We start from the raw sequence: 12,113 nt of genomic DNA on the forward strand, positions 1-12,113 counted from the left end.
TCATCAAAATTACTATTAAAAAAGTGACAGTAGCAAAGACACCTGATATTGCTTGATGCTAGTAAGCCAACCCTGGCCACCGCAGCCCAAAGGCTCAATGTTCTGGTTAAGGAGCAAGTTCAGGTATCACAGAAGCATTGACAAACTCCGTGTTTGACTTCAGAAAAATCCAGCACAGAGGAGAGAAGGTAGATGACGTGCACATAATATAAATGGAAAGCATTAATAAATAGGTCTTAAAAGCTCTTCCTTTTAATGTGGATGGGACAATTTAAGCTGCACATTCATGCATGCATAGGCACTGCTGCTGTGAGAGTTCACTTTAAGCCAAACATTCAGAGAAAACTGAGCTTGAATCCACTTAAGCAAACACTGCTTTGTAAACCAAATTCAATCTTCTGATATTACAGTTTCCACAGACATTATGATGTCCACAGAGATATGACTTAGGAAACTCGACAAGGTAAAAGAAGATTTAGTTGTCAGAGGGAAATACTGAATTAGGGGAAAAAAGACAAGGTAAAGCTGAAAAGACCGTCAATGAACAGATTTCCAGAGACAAATTACTAAAGTTTTTCCTATGAGTAACACCCTTTTTCATATACTCTTCTAATTAATACCGCTGTTTGTACAAATATCGTTTTTTATTTTATTTCTTCCCCCAGGATTTACTCTGTGAATGGGTGGGTGCATGGGGACACCATTCAGACTTGTAAGCTGTCTTATTTTAAAGGAATAGATAATGATTGTTCTCATTTGTCCTCCTCCAGACCAGTCCAGAACTACTCAAGCTGTACAAAAGTTAAAAGTTTTTTCCACATTGGCTTAGCTGTGGAATCTTTCACAACATCAAACCAACAGGGGGTTTATTTGGTATTTTAAGTTTGTGAATATTCTGGCGCAGAAGCAAGCAGCCATTCTGCAGTTTTTGCTTTCCCATGTCCTCTGGCACACAGTTGTTCTCTAACAGACTGTCAGTATTTCTTGTCAGAAAGTGTCAACCAGACTCATCGCAGTCTTTAAAAAACAAATAAAACCACCCAACACCCTGCTTACTAGATTTTATTGAGACTAAAGTCTATCCACATTTTAGAAGTCTACCTCGTCTACCTTGAACTGTGGGCTGCAGACATCTAGTGTGGTGATGAGCACTCTGAAACCTTCAAAGAAAACTGCTGTGTACAGCGAGATCCTCCATCAGCAGCTGGCTGTAATAAAAGCACAACCATCTATGCTCTGCCTGGTATGTTTCACCAAACACAGTGTGCATGTTCAACTTCTCTTTTATCATAGAGAAAGTTAAGTGGAGGATGAAAAAGGGAGGAGAAGTCACCAGTTGCATGTTGCACATGAACTGGATTACAGGCCTGACTTCTTCCTTCCCCCTTCTATTTCAAGACTAGAAAGAGGTCTACCTTTACTGGTTAAGCAGTTACCTGAGTATTTTTGCTGTTTGAAAATTTTATGCTTAGTTTTCCATCTGTTGGATGAGTGGGAATGATAAATCACTATTGTCTGTATACATGGGAAACAAGAACTGACTTACTGAAGCCGAGAAGTTACCAAAGCTCCAAGAGACTTAGAATAAGTGCAGTCTTATTCTGCACATAAAAGGCACAGAAAAAAGAGCCCCTAAACCTTTCTAATTTCAAAGCTCTTCAAGCAGATGTTTATTTTAGAGTACAACAGAATAAACAGACTGAGTTCTGAGCTGGCAGACCATGCACAGCACAGTTAAAGAACCTCTTTAAATACAATAACTAAAGCCATGCCTAGTCTTTTATTAAAGAAAAAAAGTGAGAGATTTGTGAAAAAAAGCCTAGGAAGACAAAAACATAGACAAATCATAACCGCATACCTAAGATATGAAAAAGATCCATTGTACTTCTCAATTACCAACTTGACAGGCTGAAATTACTTATGTCCCAAGCCATAATTCAGCGCTGCTTCAACCATGCATTATAAGAATGTCACTCTATTTGCAAAGCTTTAAAAACAGAGTCCTTGAAACAGGAGAAAAGGTTGATAGATCAGCTTCATAGTGACTTTGTTAGAAGTTTCCTTTTTAATAAAACTTGAAAAAGGTACACACCTTCTCCTTCACCCACTTCAGCACGATCTGGCTTTGTTTCTTTGTGCTGTCCTTCTGCCACTTTCACTGCCACTGCTCTGCAAATAGCTCCCAGCTTCCGATCCAGAGCGCGGACTCCTGCCTCTCTAGTGTATCTAGTGTAGAGACAATTTTTTTACTGGTGGATTTTTTTTTGTAAGAGAGATTTCTTTTGAATGTAAACACACTTTCTTTTTAAAAACACATCCAAATAAAATGAGATGTGAAAGGCAGTGACACTTTTGGTTACTCTAATAGGAAAAAACTGTAATGTACTTCTATCAAAATAATTATGGCTTGCCAATAAAATTGTAAAGACAGACAAATTACTGAGTGCGAAGAAGACATAACTAACACCTGGTGTCAAACCTTAGTGAGTGCTCCAATAGCACTGAGCTTTTCTCAGATGCATAAAAATTAAAAGGAAGAGCTATCTTAAAACTCGAAATATAGTTCACTGAAACTGACTGTAAAAGATTATTTTCTTTTAGTTTATGAATTAAAAAGAAACATCACACAATAACCCTCACTAAATGCCAAAGTGCTGTTCCTGGTCATAAAATACTTAAATTCATTGAATACTGATACACTTTTTCCATTGGAAATGGGCTAGTATCAAGTCCAAAAGATGTTCTGAAAAGATGCTCTCATGTCCAGCAAAGAAGTAGTTTGAATTAATACAAGCTATTTAAAACACCACATTTTAATTTTTTTAACCTAATTCCAAGTTTTATACAAACATGGCCCATCAAGTCACAAAATGGTATTGTCCATTTTGTCTATGAAAATGACAGAAATAAAACTTCATTCTTTAAAATAAAGGTTGCCTGCTGCCAAGACCATAGCTTCACACACTGAAGACTGCAGCAATACTAGGTTCAGGTGTTTCTGTTTATTCATAGTGCCTTGCCAATTGTGTCAACACAAGTGACTGTGAGCCACGCTCTGAGAACAAGACCATGGAATTCTCTAGAGAAGGAAGGATGATTCAGTTTAGCCTGCAGGGCCAAACAGAGCTCAGGAATGAGCAATTCCATAAATTACCTATTGCTGAACTTCTGAAGCTATTAAAGACAACAGATGTTAAGCAATGTTCTGTGTTATCACTTCAGAAATTATTTACTAAATATCAAAAAAAGAAGTTATTTAAAAAGCAATGAACACCAAATTTACCTTGTAATTATGTCCAAAGTGGTTACTTGTGGAATCTGTATTTGCTGTGGAGTCAGGCCATGTTGTTCGAGCTGTTTAGGAATCAAGTGTCTATGTGCAATTTCAATTTTTTCTTCTTGTGTGTATCCTTCAAAAGAAAAAGCATCAGTTTACTAATCTTCTTGTTTATATGCTATATCATAATCAATTTTCTTATAATTTATAACTGTACCTGATTGAATTTAACAAAAAAAGCCCAGCTATAATTTAAAAGGCTGTTGGTATCATACTTTGTGATTATTCATAACTTCATATGAACAAGAAGAACAGAATTTTAGTGTTTCAAACATCCATTTCTTCATTGGAATCTTAAAATGGTGCATCAGCCAACAGCCATTTAGAATACAAACACATCAATTAGTGAAAATAATATTACATTGATACATTCTGTACCTCCTGGAACTGAATTTTTGTAAGTGCAATGATAAATTTCATTCTCATGACAGAGACCATAATGGAGGCACCCCCACTAGTCTTTTTTGATGATTCTGGCCATTCAGTCTAGATTCCTGTCAGGCTTACCTTAAGGGACTGCTTTTCCTTTCAGGAAAATCACCCCAACATTGTTTAAGGACTTGCAATAGCCACTTTAATGAAAACACTGTAGTGTTACCTGGAACTTGAATAATTTCCATTCTGTCCAGCAGAGCAGGTGGGATAGTAGCTGTAGTGTTGGCTGTAGCTATAAAAAGGACTTGGGACAGATCAAAGGCTACATTTAAGTAGTGATCGGTGAAACTGTGATTTTGTTCTGGATCCAAGACCTTAACAAGAGTGAACACAAAATTGATGCAGTTGCTCAATTAGAAGTATATAAAATACACACGTTTTTATTATATTCCATCTGGATCTGTCAAATCTGACTTTACATTCATAAAATATGTTATGAATATTACCAATTCCGTCAATATTCTGCCTTGCTCTTATTACACTGTAACTATGTTCCACACCACATGCAAAAAAAAAAAAAAAAAAAAAAAAAGAAGAGTTGTTTCCCCATTAGTTCTTTTACCCCTTTCTGAAGATGGCTGCAGCATTTCTCCAGTCATCAAGTACCTCCTGCAACCTATCTCCGTGACCTTTCACAGATGGTAGAGAGCGGCCTTTCAAGGACTCCCAGCACCCCAGAAAAGCAGCCTGTGTGGTTCTATGGCCTTGTATGAGCACAATTCTCTCAAGTAATCCCTGACTCCAATCCCCATCTGCTGCTGGTAGCTCTTCCTCCTCTAAGCACACCAACCTGAGAGACCTCACTGTGAAGACCAGAGGGGGAAAACACAGATTATCTCAGCCTATCACTAAATCACCTGCCCCACTCGTTCAGCCTTTTACCACTCGTGTAACAGTAGAAGCTATTCTTATTGCCCGTGACATCCCATGCAAATCTTGACTCTAGGTGAGCTCCGGCTTTCCTAACACAATCTTGCATTTTTCTTTTGTTCCCAGATTTTTGTGATAAAAGAGAGACAAAATTAAACAAGCACTGAAGAATAACACACCATCTGACCAACCTCAAAAATGTACTGCACAAGTAGAACTATGGCTTAAATAACAGTGTTGTCTTCCTACAGCTTTTAGTACTACTTATGTGTGCTAATGCAACATTTGCATATATTTAAACTGCTACTTGAAAAAGCTGTTTTTCTGCATTCGGTGATAAATATTCCATATATGTGGATCATGAGTGTACTAAGGTGCTGTCTTGTAGGTTTTTTTAACAGTAGCAACCTACATTTGGCTCACCACCTATGAACGACCTTCAACCCCCCACCGCCCCCTTTAAAGTACTGCCACACTTTTCCAAATGATGAATGTTTCACTGATATTAATAATTCTCATGTTACAAATAATGGGACCTATGCATCTTCTGAGAAATAGCACACTGCTGTCAAAATAATTTAGCTGCCTATACCCTAATGAATGCATCCCTTGTCTTAGTAACTTGAATTATAGCCAAGAACAGTGTTGATAATTCTAAAAAACTGAAATTGAGCACTTCTTAGCTGGTAATGAAAGAAACAATTCTGAATTTTCATTACTCTTCAATTCTGTTCAGTCTTTGAACAGTTAAAAATCTTTAGAACAGAAATGTTTTATGATCACAACTAGCAAAATTCTTTCTTTACAGAATGCCAGAAACAGAGTAGAACTTTTTAAGAACAGACCAATTTCTGATTTTATTTTGAAGTACTACACAGGTTTAAGACAATATTTGGAAATGTACTGTGACTGTAACGTTATGTGTTCCTCTTAACAGTGAAATCTTAAGACATACTGAAGCATATGCCTAAATTCTAAAACTAAGGTTGGAACTCAGTGAATGTTATTGTTCATTGACTATAAGCTATTCAAAAGCTTATTTTCTTACCCTCTTCAGCAGGCAGCTGCTATCATTTACTCCCTTCTTTACTGATGAAGACAAAGGCCTTGAAGTATCATGACTAGCCAAGTACATAATTCAGTCTGTTACAGATGTCATTTACCTCAACTAGTCCTACAATCTAGTTCCAAAATGTAGGGGGACAAAACAATAGGCAGTGTATCAAACCACAGCATCTACAAACTGTCTTCAAAGAAAGTAGATCTATACCAAATGTTAGTCTCCCATTCAAAGTCTACTCTTGCACATTTTTCAGAACTGATTTAAGCAGCAAATCCTAGTTCAACTTACCTTTTTTTTATACTGATATAGAGGAATTTTGCGGAAATACTGTATTAGCCAAAGCATTTGCAACTACTTCCAAATGTGTTGAAAAACAATGTATTCTGACCGACCAAGTTGGGTTTTTAATAACATTTATCTACACACATTTATCTCTTTCTCCCTCTAGTCTGCAATTAGAGATTCTTACAAATCCTACTAAGTGCTAAGCTGGTGATTATAATATTATTTACAAGACACACAAAATATCAATACCATACTCATGAGCAAAAAACACTATCCGAAAAAGGTAAAGGATCAACTCAGATTATATCTAAAAATGTGAATTATCTGAGATCTTCTACAAGGGCTAGAGTTTCTCTGGACTAATAGTTCTTTGTCATGGTAACTATTCCTCAGAAAAAGACATAAAACAATATCACATCTATGCATTTAAAACAGATTTTCCAAAGCAAATAGAACTGTTCTTCAGCTAGGTATCTGTGCTAAAGTTCAAGTTCAAAAGTTTTCAAAGATATTAATCTAATACAAAAATATTAAGTACAAAAAAACCATTCAGCGAATAAAACATCTTGGTTAATTTATGGCTGACAGATCACATGCATACAAAGCTTCTCTGTACCAGTGTTTTATTAACCCAGAATCCAGAATAAGTTCCATGAACATTTAATTGCCTGGCTATGCTCCTGGTCTAATTTCCCTGCACACAAATACTCAGTATCAGGCACTTCGATCCATTTCTGTTTTCTTCTGATCTAAACAGAGGTCATGTAATTTTAGGCTAAAACATTCCCTTGTTGATGAACAGTAACTGGAAATAGGAAGACATTCTGTTTTTCTTATGCAACAACTCTGCAGAAGCACTAGAATTAAACACATATCCTGCAATTATAAAACATCAAGCTTTGCTTCCAAGCTTACAGGGTACAGCAATTTTCTTCTTGAATATACCCCTTTGTAGACAGTCAGTGAGAATCTAACACACCTACACATTAAGGAAAAAAGGATGCACCTTTTATACTTAATGACAGCACTTACCAAACAAGAAGCTGCAGTCTGAAAAACAAATGTGCCAGTTAGGTGACCACTTACTATTGTTTGTTCTCCTATATAATAGCCACATTTGCTCATTCTAGATGGACTTTCCAACAATGTAAACCACAAAAAGCAAACGAAAATTAAGCTGTTATGTCCAGGCATGAGTTCTCCATTAGAAGAGGTAAAAGCACCTGCTTCAGGATGTTCAGAATAGAGGGATATACAGATCTCACATGGGAGCAGCCCAGACATGGTTAACAGAGCAATTACTTCTCCAGATGCAACTAATGGTCATTTAGCAATGACTTACATAAAGACTGCAGCCCAAGCAGACAGCTGGAAGTTAACCTGATGAACATCAGCTGGAATAACGCATGGCAGGAGCCAAGTTGAATATCACGGAGAATGTGGTTTTAAAATATGGAAAACAAAACCATCCCAAAACAGCAACAAAGTATCAAAAATTCAAACACAAATAATTAAAAAATAAATTAATTTCATTTGCCCTCACACACTTGACATGATAGAAAAAGAACAGAAATGCTAATTCTCTACTGCAAGACAGGCAATGAAAAATAAATTAGAAGAAACAGCAAATGTTGACTAAAATTAACAACATTAATGTACAGTCCTGAATTCCTGATTGGAACACTTAAAAAAAAATTATTCTCTTTCAAAGAAGTGCCAAATCATTAGTTCATTACTGATTTTGACTACCTAGCAAACAACAGTCAGCTAGCTAACAAAATTTGATTTTCAGGTAATTTTTTATCCATGCATTGACTAGATAGAGGCCAGCTTAGTTCACTATCTAAAGGAGAAATGACAGAAGAAATACCAGCAAACTCAGAAACAGAACTCATTACCACTAACAGCGAAGAGTAAATAAAATACTGCAAATGAAAAGTACACAGAAAATGCATTTGAATATTTTTTACACTCCCTTGCTTGTTTTTCTTGCACTTACAGGCCTTTCATGCACCCTAGAAATGTGTACCACACACTTGAGAAATACAGGTAAAGGACCATAACTGTCATTTCTTAAAAGCTAAAAAGGTGAAGCCATGCTATTTTATAGCATGGTGAAAATATTAGTAGTTCATGTTAACATGCAAAGATCAAAACAGAGCTCTCAAATCATAACCTGTTCATACACTGATTTTCAAAGAACTAGTTGGCCTTGTCAAAACAGTAATTTTACACTATCTAGCAGGAAGAAAATAACGAAATTTGTAGAATGTCAATTGATATTTCATTTGCATAAAGTCATACAGTATACAGATGAGCTCATGACACCTTAATCTGAGTAGCATTTTTCATATTCAATTCACTGTATTAAGCACTGTCAGCCAGAAAGAATCATTAGAATGACTCTGTAAGCAAATATTACCAGAACCACTTTCATCCCCACCTATGACAGCCCAGCCACAGAAGTTACCACACCTTAAGTCTGACAACTGAGATGCTTCTAGGATTATGCTACCTTAAATTGTTTCAGTGAAAGCGATCCAGGCTAGCTCAAAAAATTTGGATAAATATCTTTTACTAACCTAACTCCTTTTGACTTAAACAGGTAAAGAACAATCACAGAAGCAGTTCAGCCCCTAGAACTGGACAGAACATAAAAGAAAGGTAGACAGAATAAAAATACAGCAGTATAAGGAAATTCTAAATGTACACAATACTGGAACCATTAAGTTCACTAGTGCTACATCTGCTCTAGACAGCCTCAGGTGTTTCAGCCTAGCCCAGCCTTGCTGCACAAGTGCCTTCCTCATTCCCTCCTCATCAGGAGGACATGCACAGCCTTTTGCACTAAGATGCTGGGGAAGGGCAATGCTCTTTGCCTTCTCCCCACACCTCAGAAGAATCTCCTTCCTCTCTCCAGCAAACTGCTAGAATAAAACCACTGAATATCCAAGTCGGTGGAAGAAGGAATCATACTGGGGTATCATCATGTATCATACTCTAGGGAAAAAGAAGGCAGAAAGAAGGTTCTGGCAACTCATTACTGCTCTCTGCTACAGACTCTGATACATGAAGCTTGCAAGGCATAGGTCTCAATTCATCGTCTTCATCACCACTCAAGTTTTAGCCTCCTGAAATCCCAAGAACTAATGTAATTAATAACACCTTAACAGTTGATGTATTTACAAAATATCCCAACAATATCTTGTTCACCGAAGTCCTTACTTGCATCTCCTAGATTTTACTCATGTCTTTAAGCAAGTCAACTTTGACCTCGCTAAACCTTTTGTGATAAAATAACTACACCAAGTACTTCAAAATTAGATTAATTTACATCTTGGTCTGAGCCCCAGAATTTTAGGAAAAACACACTTAATAGCTGACTCTCATGGAAAGCAAACACTCACCACATCCTAATCAGTCAAGGAGTGGGGATCTGTGACTTAAATGAAAAACTTAAGTTCAGAAAGTTAATTACAACACTAATTAAAGAAACACTGCTAAAAGAATATGCAGCAAGCCCGTATTACATACTAGGTAAAACATTTAGCTCCAATATAAGCTTGTACCATCAAAATCTTCAAATAACATTACAATTGTTCCAAGAAAGAAAGGGAAACCTTGAAAAAGTCCAGCTACTGTCTGGCTGCTCTACAGTTCATTCTTATAGCTAACAGCATTTGGTCATTAAAAATCAATGTCTTAAAGGCCCCCAAATAAGTAATGTTTAAGGCTTGAACTTTCTTTAAATATAGAAAACACTTAGTACAAAGTACATCCTTGTGTTTAAGTATGGATCACTGAGATTAATGATATCTTACTTTTAGTATACTATATAACAGCATTTCCATTGTACACAAGTAATTGACAGAAGTCCAACAATGTCAAAACACAGTAGCTAGTATTTCAATAAAAAAGCTGACACTGTCATGCTATCTTTCTTCCAGTGAATCTTACTTTCTGAGTCCCGTATTTTAATTCTTTTTAAATACAAATCAAAAAATGCTTGTAATCCAACATCTCTTACCTCAAGCAAGGCTGCTGCAGGATCCCCCTGCAAGCTCTTCCCCAGTTTATCAACCTCATCTAACAGGAATACTGGATTGTTAACCCCGACAGTCTTCAGTCCATTGATTATTCTGCCAGGCATACTGCCAACATAGGTGCGCCTTGGAGAAATAAATATATATGGGGAAAAAGGGGACAGATGCATGTAACAGGAGTAGAAACATCAGAAACAAAGCTCAAAGAAAAATACAAGAATATGCAGCATTGTAATCATTCTTGCTTTTTGCAAAACTTTTTGGAACTAGCTGATAAAAATATGGAATATGCAGCTGAAGTAATATAAGGAATTTTATCAGCAGATGAAAATTCTAGTTCCATGGTGCACTAGTTGGTCTGGAAAGATAAACATATGCATTAAAGTATATCCAAACTTTATGGCTTGCAGGAATTTTACACGATTCAGTACAACCATCCTTGTACTGTAAAGAACAAGCAGAAGCAGATTTGGGAAGCTCATTCATATGAGCATTTCAACAATGATGATATTGGGGTTTTGTCGTCACAAGAGAGTTCACACAGCATTTTACAAATTAGGGCAAAATTCCAAAAATGGTGAACTGTCAGCATCCTCTGTATACACAGCATGCTTTAATTAATACTCACAAAAAATAATTGTATTTACTATGTCATTTCAACATGAAATAAAAAAACTAGAAAAGTGTAATGGAACAAAAAGTTACAAGTCTGAATTTATTCAGCAAATGTGGTAAAGCTTTTTTCACAATGCACAGAGCAACAATGTACATTCATATATGGCCCTTGTTTGCTGCATTTATTGTAGCCTTTTCTGCTTGTGTCGTAACTAAACAAAATACTGTAAGTAAGAGTATGAAATCTTGGTCACTTGAGAAGAAAGAGATACATGAAGTGCTGAATTACAGTACCTATCTCATGACCCTCACAAAGCAGATATACAGAACAGGCCTGCTTTGCCATATGATCTGTTTTAAAATAGTCCAAAATAAACAGGATGACATTTAGAAAGTTGAAACCAAAAATACCATGGGAGTAATTTCAAAGGATGTTAGAGGAGACTTTAAATATATATAGATATATATACACATATATAAAAAAACACAACTCAAACCACACAGCAATGATGTTAGTTCCATGTAATATTTAACCACTGAGGGAGCTGAGGGAGCAAAAATAAAAGTTTTAAGACCTTTTAAATGGCCAGAAATGCAACAGAATTTCAGTTTGCTTATTGCCACCTTCACAAGGCAGCTGCTAAAGACTGGAGCAGCCAGCATGCAATAGTTTATCACCTCACTGCTTTTGTGTAGTTTTACTCTGCAGTGAGCAGATTCCTCTCCACTGAGGATCACACTATGTAACATTTATTACAGATTAAGAATCTGCACGGGGGCTATTATACTAGCATGCCACTTCACACTCCATCTGCACACAGTCAACCTTGCCAAAAGAATGAAAGGATCCTCCTATAAATCGCAGTCAGAAAATGAGAAGGCTGAAGCAGGACTGAAGTTCACAGAAGTGAATCATTTACCAGCACAACCAAATTAATCATTGTAGCATTTTGGGGGGGTTGAGGTCTTTGGGGTTATTTTGTTTGTGGTTTTGAGTTTTGTTTGTTTGTTTGTTGAGGGGGTGGGGGGGTTCTGTTTGGTTTTTTTGTTGTTGCTTTTAAACAACAGGTACTTACTGAACTAGTAAATAATTTTATATGCTTCAGAGACAATGCAGCCTGACTGTTTTTAAGATTCTATTTTTGCCAGTAATAGGATAACATAATTAGGTAAACAATAAACATTTTTCTTTCTTGCTTGCTACATTATTCCCAAGCACATGCTTAAAGACATTATTATACTTAAACAGGTTTTTGTTTTTATATAGTTTTATCTGATCCTTTTATATTCTATAAAATTTTTGAGATATCTATGTTTCCTCTAGTTTTAAGAAACAGCTTTGGTTTAGAAACTAAATGAAGGTAAACTGGGTTTCTCTAGTGAGGAGAAAGCACTGTGAATAATCACTCTTTGCCTTCACCATCCAACTGCAACAACACAGGTCAAAGGATTATGTGTGTTAGGT

The 12,113-nt window shown here is 36.3% G+C and overlaps 1 protein-coding gene across 1 annotated transcript in view; it reads right to left on the bottom strand.

Moving 5' to 3' along the window:
* Nucleotides 1-12,113, bottom strand: part of LONP2 (lon peptidase 2, peroxisomal) — a 45,620-nt gene that overhangs the window by 17,575 nt on the left and 15,932 nt on the right. The window contains exons 8-11 of the mRNA XM_064459433.1: nt 10,018-10,159; nt 3,936-4,086; nt 3,284-3,410; nt 2,093-2,226 (exon numbers count right to left, since the gene is read on the bottom strand). Coding sequence (XP_064315503.1) covers nt 2,093-2,226; nt 3,284-3,410; nt 3,936-4,086; nt 10,018-10,159 — 554 coding nt within the window. The remainder of the gene's footprint in view (nt 1-2,092; nt 2,227-3,283; nt 3,411-3,935; nt 4,087-10,017; nt 10,160-12,113) is intronic.

This window comes from Phalacrocorax carbo, chromosome 8 (assembly GCF_963921805.1).
Source record: "Phalacrocorax carbo chromosome 8, bPhaCar2.1, whole genome shotgun sequence".
NCBI classification, from domain to species: domain Eukaryota; kingdom Metazoa; phylum Chordata; class Aves; order Suliformes; family Phalacrocoracidae; genus Phalacrocorax; species Phalacrocorax carbo.